The sequence below is a fragment of the Chelonoidis abingdonii genome, chromosome 6, assembly GCF_003597395.2.
Source record: "Chelonoidis abingdonii isolate Lonesome George chromosome 6, CheloAbing_2.0, whole genome shotgun sequence".
Taxonomy (NCBI): Eukaryota; Metazoa; Chordata; order Testudines; family Testudinidae; genus Chelonoidis; species Chelonoidis abingdonii.
In genome coordinates, this window is record NC_133774.1 from 62,727 (window position 1) to 83,627 (window position 20,901).

At 47.2% G+C, this 20,901-nt stretch overlaps 1 protein-coding gene across 1 annotated transcript in view; it reads right to left on the reverse strand.

Moving 5' to 3' along the window:
* The window catches only part of ARHGEF39 (Rho guanine nucleotide exchange factor 39), a 65,310-nt gene extending 49,531 nt beyond the window's left edge, over window positions 1-15,779 (reverse strand). Inside the window, exon 1 of the mRNA XM_032791036.2 lies at window positions 15,695-15,779. Within this exon, the coding sequence (XP_032646927.1) occupies window positions 15,695-15,754 (60 nt within the window). The 5' untranslated portion in view covers window positions 15,755-15,779. The remainder of the gene's footprint in view (window positions 1-15,694) is intronic.
* Window positions 15,780-20,901: the final 5,122 nt, after the last annotated feature.

The following is a 20,901-nucleotide window of genomic DNA, read 5'->3' on the forward strand; positions in this document are numbered from 1 at the left end:
TATTCTTTGAGAAATGCTTGTATGAATTTATACTTGTGGGTTGTGACACCGCCCATGTCAAACTGCAGAACTGTGCTGAAAATGTGAAAAAGCAAAAAAATTCAATAATGGGAATTTCAACTATCCTCATATTGACTGGGTACATCACCTCATGAATGGATGCAGAGGTAAAAATTTTAAACACAGCTTGTTGGGACAGTTTGTCCTGGAACCCACAAGGGGACACAGGATCTGTTCCAAAAGGTGACTATATGGTTGCTATGGAGCAATTTAGCTAAGCTAATTACATTTAACATCCTTGTAGAGGGGAAAAATACCAAAGAAACCCACCACAGTAGCATTTAACTTCTAAGTGGGGAACTACACTAAAATGAGGACGCTAGTTAAACGGAAAAGAAAAGGAACAGTCACAAGAGTGAAATGCCTGCAAACTGCATGGAAACTATTTTAAAACACCATAATAGAGGCTCAAACTAAACGTATACCCTAAATAAAAAAAATAAAAAAAACCCAACAAAATCCCACCATAGTTAAACAGGAGAGTAAAAGCGGTGGTTAGAGGCAAAAAGGTATCCTTCTAAAAGTAGAAATTAAATCCTAGTGAGGAAAATACATTCTAGCAAATCAAGTATAAGGTGGCAGACCAAGAAAGAATCAGAAGAGCAACTAGATAAGGACACAAACTAACACCAAAAAATTTTAAGTGCATCAGAAGTAGGAAGCCTTCCAAACAATCAGTAGGGACACTGGATGATCAAGGTGCTAAAGGAGCACTCAAGAAAGCCAAGGCATTGCAGAGAAGATGAATGAATTCTTTACATCAGTCTTCACTGGAGAGCATGTGGGGGAGATTCCCACACTGAGCCGTTCCTTTTATGTGACAAATATAAGCAACTGTCCCAGAGTGAGGTGTCAATAGAGGTGGTTTTGCAACTAAGTGATAAATTTAATTCTCAGCCTTCTGGCTAGAGAGCTGAAAACATTATCTAAGTTACCAGGACCAGATATTGTTCAAAGTTCTGAAGGAACTCAAATATGAAATTGCAGAACTTCTAACTGTGGTATGTAGCATATTGCTTAAATCAACCTCTGTACCAGATGACTGAAGAATAGCTAAAGCAATCCCAATTTTTAAAACAGGCTCCAGAGGCGATCCTGGCAGTTACAGGCCTGTAAATTTAACTTCAGCACCAGCAAATTGGTTGAAACTACAGTAAACAGAATTTTCAGACATATAGCTGAACATAATTTATTCGGAAGAGTCAACGTGGCTTTTGTAAAGGAAAATTATGTCTCATCAATCTACCAGAATTCTATAAGGGTGTCATGAGGGGGTTCTGTGAGGGTGTGGACAAGGGTGATCCAGTTGATGTAGTATACTCAGACTTTCAAAAAGCCTTTAACAAAGTCCCACACCAAAGGCTCTTAAGGAAAGTAAGTATTTATGGGATACGATGGAAGGTCCTCATGGATCAGTCACCAGATAAAATATAGTAAACAAAGGGTAGGAATAAATGGTCAGTTTTCACAATGGGGAGAGGTAAGTAACGTGGTCCCCCAAGGATATGCTGTTCAATATATTCATAAATGATCTGGAAAAAGGGGTAAATAGCGAGATGGCAAAATTTGCAGACCATTCTAAATTACTCAAGATAGTTAAGTCCCATGCTGACTGCGAAAGTTATAAAGGGACCTCACAAAACCAGGTGGCTAAGTAGCAAAATGGAAGATGAAATTTGGTGTTGATAAGTGCAAAGTAATGAACATTGCAAAATATAATTCCAACTATCCATACAAAATGAAGTCTAAATTACCAGTTATCACTCAAGAAAGAGATCTTGGAGTCCTTGTGGATAGTTCTCTGAAATCATCCACTCAATATGCAGTGGCAGTCAAAACAGTTAACATAATGTTAGGAACCATTAGAAAACAGATAATAGGACAGAAAATAGCATATGAATGGCTTTCATACAATGATAGACTGGGGCTGTTCAGCTTATAAAAGACACAACACAATATAGGTCTATAAAATCACAGATGTGGAGAAAGTGTTATTTACCTCTTCACATGAAACAAGAACCAGGGGTCACCCACTGAAATTAAAAGACAGCAGGTTTAAAACAAACATAAGGAAGTACTTCAAAGAATGCATACAGTCAACTTGTGGAACTCATTGCCAGGGGATGTCGTGAAGGCCAAAAGTATAACTGGTTCAAAAAATAATTAGGTAAGTTCATGGAGGATACGTCCATCAATGGCTATTAGCCATGATAGTCACAACCTCATGCTTCCGGTGTCCCTAAACCTCTGAATGCTCAGTAGTATAATTCATACCTAATCAAGATGTTATGGAAAAGGGGATGTGTCAAAGAAACCTGGTGTTTTTTCTGAGATCACAAATTTGGCTGATAAAGTATAATTGCGCTGACATAATATACTTCGAATTTTATGAGGCATTTGATTTAGTCCTGCATGGCATTCTGATAAAAAAAAAAGTTAATTAGCATTATACAAAGTCAATTTAGCCCATATTAATTGTATTAAGATCTGGTTCACTGACAGATCTCAGGAAGAAGTTGTAAACTGGGGATCACAGATTTTGAGGCCAGAGGGACCATTAGATCACCTAGTTTCAGCTTCTGTTTAAACACAGACCATGGAATTTTACCCAGCTACCCCTGTACTGAACGCAATAATTTGTGTTTGACTAATATTTTCCTGAAAGACATCCAATTCTTGATCTGAAGACTTCAAGAGATGGAAAATCCAGCATTTTCTGTGGTAGCTATTTGTTCTAGTAGTTCATTGTTAACATTTTTTGCCTTATTTCTGATCTGAATCCATCTGGCTTCAGCTTTCAGCTAGTGGTTCCTATGACGCTTTTCTCCACTAGGCTGAAAAGCATTTATATCCAGTAGTTTCTTCCACTGAAGTTACTTGTACACTGTCATCAAGTCATCTGTGACCCTAAGAGCACTCCAATGCCAGAGGACAAGGTACCCCCTGGTATGTAGCAGTCTCAGCAGGCCTGACCAGCTCACTGCTTCCTAGGCACCTTCTAAATAAATAACATGACAGCAGTGCGTTGTTATACATCACTGGAGAACTAGTAACTCAAAGATCATTAATATAAGTCAACTAGCGTGATGCTGTTACAAAAAAGCAAACATGATCCTGGGATGCATTAACAGGTGTGTTGTAAACAAGACACAAGAAGTCATTCTTCCATTCTACTCTGCGCTGGTTAGGTCTCAACTGGTGTATTGTGTCCAGTTCTGGGCACTGCATTTCAAGAAAGATGTGGAGAAATTGGAGAGGGTCCAGAGAAGAGCAACAAGAATGATTAAAGCTTGAAGAACATACCTACTGAGAGGAGGCTGAAAGAATGGTTATTAGTTTGGTAAAAGAGAATACTGAAGGGACATGCATACGCAGTTTCAGGTATTAAAAAGGTTATCATAAAGGAGGAAGAAAACTTGTTCACCTTAGCCTCTAAGGATAGAGCCAAGAAGCAATGGGCATTAAATCAACTCATGCAAGGGAGGTTAGTTGGAACTTAGAAAAAGTTCCTAAACTGTCAGGGTGGTTAAACTATCTGGGAAAAATTGCCTAGGGAGGTTGTGAATTCTCCATCTTCTGGAGATTATTTAAGAAGTAGGTTCGAATAAAGTGTCTATCAGGGATAGTCTAGACAGTATTTGGTCCTGCCATGAGGGCAGGGGACTAGACTCGATGACGTCTTGAGGTCCCTTCCAGTCCTAGAATCTATGAATCTATTCTTGTGTGATGGATGTATGGTTAACCTGCAAAGAATTACACAGATGTGCTGGAAATATGTGACTAAAATGTGTCTAAATCAGGCATGTCAGGAAAAGCTGAAACATTTTTTTTCTCAGACAAAGGTTATGAATTCCCCATCTGCTGAGCAAGCCCTGGACAGTTGAGATACATCAGCATGTAAACAAAGCAGTCAGCTCACAGGTAGAGGGAAAAATTTCACTTGCATTGTAAAATTGCAACAAGGAACGTCACATGGGAACTCACGGGGGCAGGGGGGAAAGCAGAAACCTTGATCAAGATGGCATTGCCCCCCTGGAAGACAGAAGAGACAAACCTCAGAGGACCTTCCACGCTCTTGACATCAGGACACTGAAATCTGGGGACTATATGTAACTGGGCAAGAGGCTTTGGGTTATCCTTCACTGAGGCAAAGAAATGAAGTGCTCTGAGCTCTCTGTTGGATCCTGGCTAAAGCCTGGCCAGCCTGCTGGAAGAATGACTGCGGTGAGAAAACTACTTTCAACGAAAGACTTTAGCTTATTAAGTCTATTTTTACTTTTGTTTGTAACCATTTCTATACTTATTCCCCTTCCACATGATATCAGGTAAATCTGTGTTCTACTGTTAAAATTCATTTTACTTTTACTATAAACCAACTCAGAGCCAAGCACTGAAGTGGACGGTGTGTCAATAGGAGTTAACCTAACTAGCAGCAAATTTGATAAGGTTTTGAGAGGTTGAACACTGCAGAAAAATGCTTTGGGGAAGAATCTGGAGTTAGAAGGTTTACTGAGGGCCCCCAGCAGTGCAAGCCAGAGTGAGACCTTCATCCTTGTATTCTAGTTGTTGGGGTCACAGTTGTGAGCCACAGCAGCATAGCATATAAGGCACCCAAAGTTGCCAGGCAGGTGTTGAATGAACCCCTTTCTGGCATGGATTGCTCCCAAAAGCATCACATCATCTCTCAGTTTTCTTTTGGGTAAGTTAAACAGAGCTTGTTAAGTCTTGCATTGTAAGGCATTTTTTCCAGCCCTCAAGTCATTTTTGTGGCTCTTCTCCACATTCTCTTCTGGTGGCAACACTCTAAAAAGTATGCTGGAAAAAGTTAACTTTATGCAGTATTCTCGTATCAGTCTCATCAATACCATATACAGAGATTATCTTTCTCTCTCTATTCACTGTTTATATATCAATGATTGCATTAAGTCACTTTGCCACGCCATTGCACTGGGAGCTCATGTTGAGTTGTTTTTCCACTATGACCTCTAAAATCCTTTTCAGTTACTGCTTTCCAGGATACAGTCCCACATTCTGTAGGTATGGTGTGCATTCATCGTTACTAGGTGGAGGACCTTGCATTTGGCTCTATTAAAATTCATTTTGTTTGAATGGACCCAGACTGATAAGCAATCCAGATGATTCTTGTATGACTGTCTTGTCTTCATTTGTCACTGTCAATCTTTGTGTCAATTTTTCTTTAAATCACTAATGAGTTTTTATTTACTTCTAGACCCTTATAAAAATACTGAAAAGCATGAAGTCTTGAACACCCTGTGGAATCCCACTAGAAACACACACATTCAGTGATTATTCAACTTTCACAACTACTTTGAGATTTGTCAGTTCTTAATCCATTTAACATGTGCTTTATTGATATTGGATAGTGTTAATTTTGGGAATAGATTATGGCAGGGGTGGCTAAATGCAGCTCTTTTACAGTTAGAGTGCAGCTCGTGGAGCCCCCCATGGTGCAGGGTTGAAGGGGGAGGAGAGACTCGGGACTTCTGCCCTGAAGTAGGACGGTGGCACTAGGGGCTTCTGCCCAGCCGGGAGAGGGGTCTAGGGCAGGGGTCGGCAACCTTTCAGAAGCAGTGCGCCGAGTCTTCATTTATTCACTTTAATTTAAGGTTTCACGTGCCGGCAATACATTTTAAATCTTTTTTAGAATGTCTCTCTCTCTAAGTCTATATATTATATAACTAAACTATTCTTGTATTGTAAACTAAACAAGGTTTTCAAAATGTTTAAGAAGCTTCATTTAAAATTAAATTAAAAAGTTGATCTTATGCCGCTGGCCTGCTCAGCCCTCTGCTGGTCTGGAGTTCTGTTCACCTAGGCCAGCAGCAGGCTGAGTGGGGCCTGTGGCCGGGACTCTGGCTTGCAAGGGTCCGGCAGCCAGAACCCCAGACCGTCAGCAGACTGTGCGGGGCCAGTAGCCAGGACCCCAGACCGGCACTGGGCTAAGCAGCTCAACCCACTGCCACTCAGAGGTTCCATCAGCCGGCTCCTGCCAGCCGGGATCCCAGCTGCCGTACCCACTCAGCCCGCTGCCGGTCTGGGGTCCCGACCCTGCCCACATACAGTGGATACCTACCTTCTCCCTGGTTCTGGCCCATTCTCTTCCTCTCTCTGCACTGAGCTGAGGGTGGGAGTGCACTGAGTACAGGACTGGGGTGAAGGAGCAGGCTGGAGATTAGGGTGTAGGGTTTGGCCAGGAGCTAGAATGAGGGAGCAGGCTCAGGGTTGGTGCAGGAGATTTGGGTGTGGAACGCTTATCTGGACAGCTCCCATTTGGTGAAAGGGGGAATGTGATGGTGGTGGTAGTGCAGGAGCTCCCGTTTGGTGCTCAAAGTGGGAGTGGGGATGTGGGGGGTGCAAGAGTCAGGATGTGGGGGGGGCTGGGTATGTGTGGGGGTGCAAGAGTCAGGGCAGAGGGCTGGGGGCATGTGAGGGGGTGCAGGTGTCAGGGCATGGGGGTGCCAGAGTCAGGGCTGGAGTTGTGGGGGGGGGGTGTGAAGGAGTCAAGCAGAGGGCTGGGTGTGAGGGGGATACACGGCTCAGGGAAGGGGCCTGGAGGGTGTGCATGGCTGCAGGGCTCAGGGCAGAGGGCTGGATGTGTGTGAGGGGGGGTACAGGGCTCAGGGCAGGAGCCTGGGGGTGTGTGCAGAGCTGCAGGGCAGAGGGCTGGGTGGGTGTGAGAGGGGGTCAGGGCAGAGGGCTGGGTCGTTGGGTGCTCACGGGATATGCCCCTATTCCACCACCCCCCTTCCCCAAAGCCCTGCCCCCGCTTCTTCTCTGCCTCCGTCAGGAGCAGCGAGCACACTGACTCCACTCCTCCCCGACCCCCTCCCTCACAAGGGCCATCAGCTGATCGGCCAGCAGAAAGGGAGGGACAGAGAGGAGGAGGAGGAGGAGGAGGAGGGACAGGAACCCAGCACACTGCGGAAGAGGCCAGAGAGCGGGCAGAACCAAGCTTCTGCCCCCTGCCCCTTGCCCCTGTGGGAGGAGACGGGGAGGGTGGAGAAGAGCAGGGCGGGACTCCGGCAGGCAGCAGTGTGCCATTAAAAATTGGCTTGCATGCCATAGGTTGCCGACCCCTGGTCTAGGGGCTTCAACCTCAGAGGAGGCTCCTGCTGGGTCTCAAGGCTTCAGCCCCGCTCTTGCTGAAGCCCCAAGCCCCAGCAGACGACACCTGCAGGGCTGAAGCCCCTAGCGCCCCCCCTGTGCCACAGGGCAGAAGCTCCAAACTCTGGCAGATGCACCTGGCTCTCAAACTTCTGAAGATTATTGTATGCGGCTCCAAGGGTCAGTAAGTTTGACCACCCCTGGACTATGGGGTCCCACAGGGATGCATTTTTGGCTCAGTACTATTCAATGTCTATCCGTGATTTTGTATTTTCTCCAAGATCATTACTGGCAAAGTTCACAGAGGACACAAAAGAAATGGATGGAATGGAGAAATAATGATGGGGACACATCAGTTATGTAGGCCGAACTGGATCACTTGGTAAGGTGGGCTCATTTGAGCAATGTGTCTTTACTATATAGCTAACATCTTGAACAAGTTTGAGACCCTGCCAGAGTACACTGATGCTGAATCCACCTGGACAGACTTCAGATTGCACATAACTGATGCTTCTACGACCACCTGTAACTGTCTCTCAGTGGGTCACAGCTGAGAATGACAGATTCAGGACAAACTGCTGAAAAATAGGGCAGACTCACCCAAAACTGGTGGTTATTCTCTCACTAGATTATACCAAGCCAGTAACAAAAGTAAACCAGTGTGGTGAAACAGAAGTTAACAGGAAGTCCTCCTTAGGCATTCCAGCCATTGTCTCACCACCCAGACATTGGACTCTATGATGAGTGGTTACTAAAAACCAATTTCATCAAATATAGGGTCCATCTAATCCAAGGTGGCCAAACCTATTGAACCTCTGAGCTGCATATGACAATCTTCAGAAGTTCAAGAGCCGGGATGCACCTGCCGGGGCTTGGAGCTTCAGTCCTGTGGGAGGTGCCTGACAGGGCCTAGAGCTTCAGCCCCACTCCTGCTGAAGCTCTGAGACCTGGCAGGTGCACCCCATGGGGCTGAAGCCCTGAGACTCCCCTCCCCTCTGGGCAGAACCCCCTACCCCACCACCCTGCTTCAAGGCAGAGATCCTGAGTTCCCCCCCAATCTGGTAGGTGGATAATGGAAGGAGTGTGTGAGGGGACCCCTTGAACTGCACTTCATTGGTAAAAGAGCTGCATGTGGCTCATGAGCCACAGTCTGGCCACCTCTGGTCTAATCTCAAGAGATCAGCCATTTAGCCAGGTCAACATATAACTCAGATCTTACAAATAACCATGCTAATTCCAATCCTTCAGTGACTAAAAACTAGCAGTTTAATAATAAAAGAAAGAAAAATAGAGTTAATAATGGTTAACAGATCATATACATACAAAAAATTGCAAAGGCCTTCTATCAGGTTTGTAGCAATGATGGTATAGATTGCTGGCTTCTAAAGTCTCTCTGGTAACTTCCTAAAGATTGGGAGGGCCCCATTCCATATTTCAGTATGCTCCTTTTTGTTGTCAATCTATAGTCCAGAGAATCAGGGCAGGAAAGAGGCAAATTGGAAATCTCAGGGGTCTTTTATATCCTCTGCTATATGCCTGGATATATACTGCCTCAAACAGAGCTCACAGCCCAGTTTGTGGAAAGTTACTGGCTCAAGATGGAGTCCAGGATCACATGAGCATACCACATGTCCTTAAATGGCTTAATAATTTCCAGGGGCAGCCATTATCCATATTCGTGCTGAGGTATCCACAGGAAGGCTACTGGGTGGAATGTTTCTTCTACTGTGGCTGGATGATGTCAAACGTGTGTCCCTCAAAGGCAGCCTATCCTGTAACACGCCAGATTTGGCTCAGGACATATCATCATAGAGGCACATGCCCACCCCGTCCAAAAGAAGTAGAATGAGAACTAACCAACATGTCTTAGCACAACCAAATGCAAGATGGTCTATCTAGAAACAAAGAATGTAGGTCATACTTAAGTGACCCTTCTGTCAGATATAAGCAGTAACAAGGATCAGGTTCAAATATGATGAGGTTCCTCTTTAAATTAACACACACCAGCTTGAGGCCTCATCCGGAATCTGGGAAAACTAACCACCTCCCATGCCCTTCACAGGCAATATTTCCCCTCTCACAAGCACTGAGTGCACAAAAAGTAGAACAAACTTTAAGGGGAACAACACAGTATTAATTTGGGAAAAAACAACAATAAATTAGAGCATAGGTGTTTGGTAGAAGTTCATGCAGTGGAGTTCACTCAGCTCTGTTGCTGCCCTCTACAACTTCAGTCGAGAGCTACAAACAACTCTAACCAGATTACCGGCTCCAGGATTTCAGCTCTATCATTAGACTGTGGAGAGGGTCCAAATACATTTGTAACCCTTGAGTAGAACCCATGCCACCAGGAATTCAGTCCTTCCTGTATATGTATATCTCTATCTCTATCTTTCTTGTTTGTGTCCCAGTGTCACTGCCAACCCATTCAGGATTGAGGTTCTGGCTACAACTCATTGAGGACATCTTCAATATAGTTCTGTTGTCCTACTGTCATACAACAAGGATAATATTTAATTATTCCTACACCCAAAACTTAAATCAATTTTAACCCAAAACTAGCTAAATATTTTCACCGTGGCATAGTAAGGGTTACTTGTGCAAGTGAGATGTGTTCACACTATTTCTCTTCCTTTAGTTCACCACTAGATGGCACAGAGGGCTCCTTCCCTCTAGAAATATAGCCACAGCCTTATACACGTCTACCTCGATATAATGCAACCCAATATAACATGAATTCGGATATAATGTGGTAAAGCAGTGCTCCGGGGGAGGCGGGGCTGCGCACTCCGATGGATCAAAGCAAGTTCAATACAATGCGGTTTCACCGATAACAGTAAGACTTTTTGGCTCCCAAGGACAGTGTTATATTGAGATAGTAGTGTTCTTAGACAGAAGACTGAATCATGAAAAGCAGCAAGGCTGCCAAGAACTAGGATCACAGTAGACAGTCACTTGAACATGAGCTCCCAGTGCTATGCTGTAGTTAAAAGGGCAAACATGATCCTTGGATTCAGGGAACTGTCAAGTAGGACCAGGGAGGTGGTATTACCTCTGTATATAGCATTAATTAGACCATTACTGGAATACTGCAACCAGTTCTAGGGTCCAATAGAGACTGGGAATGGCTGAGCCATTACACACATTGAGTCTATTTCCCCATGTTAAATATGCTCACACCTCTTGTCAAACTGTCTGTAATGGGCTATCTTGATTATCACTACAAAAAATTCTTCTCTTAATTAGCCTCTTAGAGTTGGTAGGACAACTCCCAACTTTTCATGTTCTCTGTATGTGTGTATATATCTCCTTACTATATGTTCCATTCTATGCATCCGATGAAGTGGGCTGTAGCCTACGAAAGCTTATGTTCAAATAAATTTGTTAGTCTCTAAGGTGCCACAAGTACTCCTGTGTTTTTTTTACTTCCAAAAAGGATGCTGACAAATTGGGAAGGGTTCAGAAAAGAGCTACAAGAATGATTCAAGGTTTGGAAAGCGTTCCTTAATTGTGAGAGACTCAAACTCAATCTATATAATTTATCCAAGAGAAGGTAAATAGGTGACTTGATCATTATCTACATTTATCTCCAAGGGGGAAGAGATTTCTGATAGAAGAGGTCTCTTCAATCTAGCAAACAAAGGCCTAATGAGATCCAGTGTCTGGAAGCTGACAGATTCAGATTAAAAATAAAAGTAGCATTTAAAAAAAAAATACAGTGAGGATCATTTACCATTGGAACTTACATAGGGATCGCTTGGAAATCTTTAAGTCAAGACTGAGTTTCATTTTGAAAAAAAGACATGTTTTGTTTTAACCAGAAACTATCAGCTTGATGCAGAAATTAAGTGAGGTTCTATGGTCTGTTATACAGGAGGTCAGACTAGTTGATCATAATGATCCTTTCTGATTCTAATCTATTACTGTATCCATGGTTTTTGGTTAGACCAAAGAACCAGGTAAAGTTTAAGATGTGTCTATGTTCAGGGCTTGGCTACACTTGAGAGTTACAGCGCTGGTAGTGGCTTTACAGCGCTGTAACTTACTCCCCGTTCACACTGGCAAGGCACATACAGCACTGTATCTCCCTAGCTACAGCGCTGGCTGTACTCCACCTCAACGAGAGGAATAAAGAGAACAGCGCTGCTCTTGCAGCGCTGAGGTGCCAGCGTAAACAGTGATTAATCTTACTACGCTGTAACTGACCTCCGGAAGCTTCCCATAATGCTTTTTAAGTAAAGATAACACTCTGTTTTGTTGTCATGCCTCTTTGTTTTGTTGTGAACTCGGGGCTCCTGGAGCTGCTTACCTAAAAAAAAAAAAAAAAACACATCTACGTTTGCTCAAGCAGGCATCAGGGGGATGATTTCAAGTGTGTTTGCTAGGTAGCGCGCCCAGGAGGGAGGGAGGTCCGTTTGGAGCAGTGTTTTGTCTTGAGGCTATTTGATGTTAGCGAAAGAGAGGGTGGGGGGGAGCAGGTCGCAATTTTTAAATGATAAGGTTTGTGCTGTGTATCTGAAGGTCTAGACTTGCCGGAGGAGTGAGCACAGTGCGTCAGAAATCCACTCTCTGTCCCTCGTCCTGTACTCCCGCCCCCCCTTTGAAAAGCATTTGCAGGCATTGACGCTGTAGCTGCCCTTTGCACCCACTCCCAACCCGCTCAATGTGGCCCATGCACACTGGTAGATGTCCGTTTGGCCACACTGCGGCTTTCCCTACAATGCTGTATGAGAGCTTTAATCCCAGCGCTGTACGCTGCAGTTAGCCTCATCGAGGACGCATTGCTGCTTGTGGTGTCACTAGCTAACCCTAGTCGTGGAAAGTGAAGGCAATAAGGATGTTAAGTCTCCCTGTTTGGCTGTATGGGCAAGTTTCCTGTTTGACTTAATCGACCTAAAGGCTGGTGTGGGTAGGGCAGGGTACAGCTTATCCGTTGCACAGTTCTACTGGTCTAACGATAATGAGGCCTGTGACCTTTAGCGGGACAGATACTTGCAGGAAGGCAAGCTTCCTCGAGTGCCAAGCGGCAAGTACTTATGATCTGCGCTCGTATGGGCTAGGGTGAGAAGAGTGGAGAAAGGATGCTGAGTCCGACAGAGGGGGGGCGGGGGTTGTAGTCACGGAGTTCTATGGATATAATGAAAGACTGTTGGTTTTAGCTGGTGGATTCTGAGGCGTCTATCTCCAGCCCCCTTTGGATCTACTAAACTTTGTTTGTTTCCCGCTGGTGTGTTTATTGGCGCTAAGCTCGGGCAGCTCTCGTTGTTTGCCTTGGGGCACCTCCGGCTATCTGCCACCTGACACAGGGGATCTCAGATTTTTGATTTGCCTAGTTTTTAGATCCGTGAGTAAGTGTATGGCGTGTGATTCGCAGAACCTTATTCGGCTAATTTTTAGTCTTTAACACCTCACCCACATCACTCCCACCTTGACCTATCTCTATCCATTCACCCCATATGATGCCTTCCCTTAACTTACAGGTTCAGTTTTGTCTATCTTCACAACCCTTCCTTCATCATCACTAGGGACTATTGCGCTGAAGTGCAGATAGCTCAGCACTCTTTCTCTCCACTACCCCTCGTGCCGTGGGTGGGTGGCTCAGATGTAGTACCAATCACGCAAACTTTACACCAGTCAAACAACTGGCAAATAGTTGTGGTTCTTCTTTGATCTCACCAACGCTACGTGTTAACTCTCTTAAGCTTGTTGCGTGCGTTATTGTCTTGGACTATAGGACTGGGTTGAACCAGTCCTGTGTGGGACAATCTGTGTAGGGGTCTATAGGTGTCTAGAGCCAGGTATGGTTTGTATGTTTGCTGTCTGTATGTCGTTCATTATTGTGAAGTTATGATTGGGTATACTTTGTTTTCCTTGGTGCGAGTGTTGGGAACGCAGACAGTTGGTGTTAGCTTGCTTAGCCTCTTGATGGCCCTTAGGACATCAGTACAACAACTGAACCCATTGAGAGGCAGTTTGCCTTGTAAATCAGCAGAGTGTGAGGGACTTGCCATGTGACTCACTCATTTTGCTTTCTGTAATTTCCACAGTAAGATAAGGTGTTTACCGGAAGCCTTATAAGCGGATGCTCCTCTCATTATCTTCATCTCTGCTTCTTAATTGGAGGGACTTTGTAATGAAGCTGCTGAAAAGGACTGATGACCTCCGCTGGGTGTTCGGACATGTTGAACCTGCAGTTTATTCCTCACTTCAAGTATATAAGACGTTGTGCCTTATGAGTATTGATTCCATTTAACATTATATTTCATCTCTATCTTTTCCTTTTATGATTAAACTTTATTCTAAGGATTTGGCAAACAGTGGTGATTTGTGGGTTAGATCTGATGTGTATATTGACCTGGTCTTGCGGGCTTGGTCTTTGGATGAGAGGCTTTTTCTTTTACTGGGGTGTGATTTTGATCCTTCTCCCGGCGGGTGGCATGATGGAGGGATCCTGGGAGCTGGAGGGTTTAGGATTGTTGTGTGATTGTGGTTAGCCAGTGGGTGAAATGAAGTATTTTTGTCTGTTGGTTTGCCTTAGAGGTAGAAAAACCCCAGCCTTGGGCTGTGACTGCCCTGTTTGAGCAATTGGTCCTGAATTGGCACTCTCAGTTGGGTCCCGCCAGAATTGCATTGTCACACAGCCTTAACATGGAGTCACAGACAGTCCCTTTGGATACTCTATCTTACCACTTAGGCAAGCCTGCCTTTGTGATAGATGGTCCCTTACACCAAAAATCCCAACAACATTCAGGTTACTCTCAGTTTCAAAGGACCAGTCACTTACCCCAGGTCAATTGTATCTCAGATCTGTCACCACACACAACACTTGTAGCCAATCCTATATTAAATGTTGTAGTTATGTTCCTGAAAAATGCTCCTTCAAGCAAATGATGTTAAGTGAATCCAATTTCCCCATAAGAATTAATGTAAATGGGGGGGTTTGGTTCCACGGAAATTTTTTTCACCAGACAGATGACTATATCATTGCACAAGACATCCTGAGGTCCCTTCCAACCCTGATATTCTATGTTGAAAATGAAGGGGCAGAGAGAGGATGATGAAGAAAGATGACACCTTAGAGAGGAATATGAAGATGTTACAGAGATGGAAGTTTGGGATTTTAGGGAGAAAGGATAAAAAGTTGGGCTGGATATAGAACAGAAATGTATAGGGGTGCAGTACCAATCCTCCACACAAGTCTCACAGGGTCTCCCTCAATACTGCTGATGCAGGGAAGGAATCAGAGTAGGGGAAGCAAGTGTAAGAAATAGCAAGAATGATATCAAGATCTCTGATTGAGGGAATATGACTGCCATTTGTGAAAAATAATAATAATTTAGAAGGCTGGAGAGACCTCTGGCTGATGCTGCATGTGCAGGTAGCAGCTATAGCCAGAGGCAATCCTTTCCATCCGCATGTAGTAAGATAAATGTGAACATTTCTCTGAAATAATAGAGCCAAACTCCATTTAACCATGTTTTTTGTCATCTTGATATTAGACTCTTACAGCATGATGGGAGGCACAAGTAGTGATTAGGGTGCAGATTCACAAGGATAATGAGGCACGTACGTTCCAGTTTTGGCTCCATAGAAATCCACAAGACTCCTGGCAAACTTAGTGGGCACTTATATTTTAGAGATAAAAGTTTTGCCCTCTCAGTATGCACACTGCTACCTCATTTGAGGCATCTAGATGGTATCTCCCACCCAGTAAGAGCCCCAGAGTGAGGGAAGATGAGTATTTGGGCCCTGCACAGAACGTAGGTGGGCAATAAAGTAAGTGTGCTCAGTCATCCATTGGATCAGGTGGGTACTTTCAAATCCAGGAGTAGGACATGATGGTAGTGCCCTTATAACTTTTTGCCTAGTGGTTACAGCACTCATCTGAGATGTGGGAGCCCCAGCTACCAGAAAGGGATAAAAGATTTGAAAAGGGCATCTCCCACCTCTCAGGAGAATCCTCTGACCACTGACTTACGGGATACTCTGATGAGGAGCTCCCTCCATCTCTCCAGTTGAAGCTGTTCCATTGTGGATAAATAATGAAAGAGCAATTAGAGCAGGAGGACTGGACCACAGAGTCAATCCTTTTCACTGTGGCCCAATGACTATGACTGTGGATAAACGCCTATAGTCATTTCTCCCAGTCCTCCCCGCCACAGCTCTCCTCTGCCTCCACAACAAAGTACAACAGCCGAGCACATGGTCCTCCTGCCCCGCCACACACACACACATGAACAAAGGCTCTGTCCCCCACCCCACAGGATAGCGCATGACTCTGGCTCCCTCCCCCACACCCACACACAGAATGCGGGGAGCACAGCCGTGCCCCCACGTACAACGGGACAGCGCACGGCCCTGCCGCCCCCTGCCCCCGTACAGCGGGGGTGCGCACCCACCCCCGGCCCACACAGACTCTCGCACACCGAGGGGACAACAGGACACATTACATCACCCTCGGGCCCTCAGCAGAGCGCGGCTCCGAGCGGGAACCCCGGCGCCCCATTACCTGCGCTCCCTGGACCTCAGTCAGCAACGCGCCTCCCAACCAGGCCGCCCCGCCCAGCATTCAAACGGCCGCTGCCGCGCGAGCCCGGGGGCGGGGCCTCGGCGGGCAGAGCCCTCCCACCCTGCCCGCCCCCGGGCTGCGCGGGAAGAGAGCGCAACGCGCAGCGGCCCGCGAGCCGGTCTGGCTGACTGCAGCTTCCCGCTAGCCCTCGGCTCGGGCTCGCGAGCGCCGGGCGGGGGATGACTTGGGGGGCCAAGGCAGAGGGGGGCGGGTGGCAAACGGAGCTGAGGGCGGAGATAACGGGGGCGGGGTGTGAGGCAACACGGGAGGTGAGGGCGGGGGCTGGTCTGTGGCAAGAGGAGACCTTGGGGCGGGTATGCGGACCCATTTTGCGATAAGGGGACCGAGCCCCGTAGTTTGTCACTTGCAGTATTTGGTCTCTCTGCTTCTCCGTGCCACAGAAAGGCTAGGAAGGACCCATCCTCTTGAGAGGCGCAGGGTCGGATGAAGGGCAGCAGCCGGGGAATAGGGTGGTTAGCAAGCCGAGGGCGGGAAAGGAGGTGCGACAGAGTCGCTGGGGAAAAAGCAGGGGGAAGAAGTGCAATATATAAGAAATCATTTAGGCATAAGAGAGAGAGAGATTAGCGTCAAGATGAAAGAATAAAGTGAAAGATTGGCCCAAGAGGAGGATGGATGGCGCTGCCTGGAAAGTACAATTGAAACAATTAGTTTAGGATAAGCTATAGCTATACAGGTTTAAGCACTTCCATACTGGCCAGGGGTGGCTCCGGGCACCAGCGCAGCAAGCATGTGCCTGGGGTGGCAAGTCGTGGGGGCAGCATGCTGGTCACTGTGAGGGTGACAGTCAGGCAGTCTTTGGCGGCATGCCTGCGGGAAGCCACTGGTCCCACAGGTTCGACAGTAATTTGGTGATGGTGTCATGGTACAATTCCCCACTCTGAACCTTAGCGTCCAAAAGATGGGGTACCAGCATGAATTCCTCTAGTTGTAGCTAGTAGGTGCCCGACCAGGATTCGTGCCTGTACCTTGGTTCCCAACCTTGCCAGGGACCCCCGACGACCCTCTGGATTCTAAGAAGTACTTTCCACCTGTGCTCTCCAGGTCCTCCCTGGGTTACCTGGAAGTCACTGTGATTCAAATCTTGAATTTACGCGAGAACTGCACTCTTTCCCCTTCTCTCTCCCTCAGACCTCCCTGAGTGAGAGTATCCTACGAGAGAGAAATTAGCCTTTCTCTCCCGTTCCCTCCTTTTCCCACTTTCCCTGGTGGATTCGACCGTCCCTGGGGTCTGCCGCGAATTAAAACCCAGGTTCTTAACAAGAAATTTAATTAAGAAGAAAACAGTAAAGATTATCCTTGTAACATTTAGATGGGAATAGGTCGGTTTTGTGTATGCCTGGGTATCTTCCAGCTAGTATAAGTCAATTAAATCTTTCAGCAAAATAAACTTTGACTCTTCAGCCATGCACATTTGCAATAAGACAACTCGCCTATCGCTTAGTTACTAGTATTCTGTTTGAGACATAGACTGTCTCGAGAGATTGGAGAAAACTGGGGTTGCACATGCTGGTTCACTCTCAGAACCGAGGAAACAACAACCAAATTCTAACAGCACACACTTCCTCCGCCTCAGTCTGAAAGTATCCTGTCCCCTGATTGGTTCTCTGGTCAGGTGACAGCCAGGCTCACTGAACTGGTTAACCCTTTACAGTCAAAAGAGATATAAAGTACTTCTGTTCTATTCACTTCTACTATCTGTTTATGACAGATGGGCACACCGAAGGCGCAGGACTGGCAGATTGCAGAAATGCCACCAAATCCGTGGGATCAGCAGACCGCCTGCAGGCATGCTGCCAAAGGCTGCCTGACTGCCATGCTTGGGGTGGCAAAAACAGAGCTGCCCCTGATCTTGGCATAAATGCATCCACAGGATGGAAGAGGGCGGTAATATTTATAGACCTGTCAATTAATCACAGTTTTAATCGCACTGTTAAACAATAGAATACCAATTGAAATGTATTAAATCATAGAATATCAGGGTTGGAAGGGACTTCAGGAGGTCATCCCCCTGCTGAAAGCTGACTGGAGTTGTAGGCGCTGAAGTTTTACATTGTTTTGTTTTTGAGTGATTATGTAACAAACAAACAAAAAAAATCTACATTTATAAATTGCACTTTCACCACACAGATATTGCACTATAGTACCTGTATGAGGTGAATTGAAAAATACTATTTATTTTGTTTATCTTTCACAGTGCAAGTACTTGTAATCAAGAGTAATATACACTGATTTCAATTACAACACATAATACAATATATATGAAAATGTAGAAAAACATCCAAAATAGGCTGGATATTAGGAAAAACTTTTTCACTGGGAGGGTGGTGAAGCACTGGAATGGGTTACTTGGGGAGGTGGTGGAATCTCCTTCCTTAGAGGTTTTTAAGATCTGGCTTGACAAAGCCTGGCTGGGATGATTTAGTTGGTGTTGAATCATAGAATATGAGGGTTGGAAGGGACCTCAGGAGTTCATCTAGTCCAATCCTGTGCTCAAAGCAGGACCAATCTCCCACTAAATTGGTCCTGCTTTGAGCAGGGGATTGGACTAGATGACCTCCTGCAGTCTCTTCCAACCCAAATCTTCTATAATTATGTCTTGCACATGTAGAAATTAACATTCTTGTACTCTGGCCAGGGGTGGCTCCAGGCACCAGTGCGCCAAGCATGTGCTTGGGGCAGTGTACACGAGTTCACTGGGGCTCGACCTTCTCCGGCGCGGAGGGGAGCCACCCCGGCTCACTACACACCGATGGGTCCAAGGAAACAGTCTGGCCAGGGCTCTCCCTCGGTAGCCCTTGTGGTGACCGGCTGCATGGGGGTTACGTCTGGCCCCGGCTCTGGCGGGGCAACACCCACTGGGTCAGGAGGCTCAGGCCCTCGGGGAGGGTTGGGCCATAATAACAGTTATGAGCCCCGGCCCTAGGGCAGGGCAGGGCAGCAATCACTGAGGTAGGAGTGCTCAGGCCCATAGGCAGGGCTGAGCAACAGTAACAGGCTTCGGCCTCCTCAGGCCGAGGGGAGGAGGAGCCTGCCACCCAGAAATGGTGGCAGGGGGGATGCAGGCCCCCCAACTCCACTGCATCCCAGCCCGGGGCCCTAGCAGCAGCTGACAATCCACTGCTTAGTCAGTGGGGATCCTGGCTGCAACACACTGACACAGGCTCCGGTAATGCTGCAGCCAGACTGGGGTTGGCTGCCCCCAGGGCACCTCCATACTTCCCCTCGGGCCCTACCTGGATCCTGACATCATCCTCGACGGGGTCCAGGAGCATGGGTTCATCACAGCCCGGGCTGGGTGGCAGGTCGGGCAACTCCTCCGGGAAACTGGCCCAGGGTAGCTCCGGTGGCTCCTCCAGGTAGCAGGTGCAGAGTAGCTCCAGCAGCTCCTCCGCATAACTGGCACAGGGTAGCTCTAGTGGTTCCTCCAGGTAGCAGGCGTGAGGTAGCTCTGGCAGCTCCTCCGGGCAACTGGCACAGGGTAGCTCCAGCAGCTCCTCCAGGTAGCGGGTGCGGGGTAGCTCTGGCCAGTCTGGGCGGCTGCCTTGGGCCACAGGAGCTTCCCAGTCTCGAGCTCCCCTAGGGGCGTCTGCTCTCTCCGGCAGCTGGAGCCCCTCTGAGCTCTGAGGGCCGGCCTTTATAGTTCCGGGTCGCCGCCTGACCCTTTGGGGGGCGAGCTCAGAACTCCCTAGCTCCGCCCACTCTGGCCTCCAGCTGGGCTCTTCCTCCTCCGGGGCAGAGGGGGGTCACGCCGGCTCACTACACACACACCCCTCAAGTCTGGCTCCCGCTCGTCGGGGCCAGGCTCTTCCATCTCTCCGAGGTGGGACATGAAGTCCGCGTTTGCATGTTCCTTACTGGCCTGATGCTGGATGGTGAACGCATAGGGCTGTAAGGTCAGATACCATCGCAAGAGTCGGTCATTATTATTTTTCATTTTCATCAACCATCGGAGGGGGGCATGGTCCATGACTAGCGTGAAGGGGGCCTCAAGGAGGTAGTAACGTAGGGCGTCACAGGCCCACTTTATAGCCAGTACTTCTTTCTCAACCATGGCATAGTTCTTCCCCTAGGGAAATAATTTACGGCTGAGGTATAGAACCGGGTGGTCCTCTCCATCAACTTCTTGGGACAGGACAGCCCCAAGCCCCACCTCTGAGGCATCCATCTGGAGGATGAACCTCTGGTGGAAATCTGGGCTGTATAGGACCAGCTTTTGGCATAGGCACATCTGGAGTGTCCGGAAGACATCTTCACATTCTGGGGACCACCGTATCTGCCAGGGGCTGTTCTTTGTCAACTGTCCTGTTAAGGGCGCTGAGATGGAGGCAAACTGGGGGATGAACAGCCGATAGTACCCTACAAGCCCCAGGAACTGTCGGACGTGGCATTTTGTGGTAGGCATCAGGCAGGCTGCTAGGGCTTGCACTTTCCTGACGAGGGGCTTCACTCGTCCTCCCCCAATAGTATACCCTAGATACATGGTCTCCTGCCATCCGATGCGGCATTTTTTTGGGTTGGCTGTCAGTCCCGCCTTTCGCAGGGACTGCAGCACCACTGCTGCCCGTTCCAGGTGGTCTTCCCAATTGCGGCTATAGACCACGACATCGTCCAGATAAGCAGCTGCCTAGTCTCAATGGGGCCGCAGTAGGCGATCCATTAGCTGCTGGAACGTCGCCAGGGGCCCCATGGAGGCTGAAAGGCATTCGCATAAACTGATAGAGTCCCATCAGAGTGGTGAACGCCATCTTCTTCTTAGAGGTATCATCGAATGGAATCTGCCAATACCCTTTACTGAGGTCGAGGATGGTGATGAACTGGGCCTCCCCGAGGCGGCCCAGCAGCTCATCCACACGGGGCATAGGGTAGGCGTCAAACTGTGAGATGGTATTCACCCGCCTAAAGTCTATACAAAACTAGCGGGTGCCATCGGGCTTGGGTACCAAGACCACCAGGCTACGCCACTCACTCTGAGACAGCTCGATGACTCCTAAGGTCAGCATGGCCTGTACCTCTTCCTCCACCTCTTGGCGCATCCAGTATGGCAGTGGCCTGGTGTGATGGAGTAGGGACTGTCTGTGTGGGGAACGGGAAAGCAGGGGATGTCTGTAGGTGAGGGACAGGTAGTC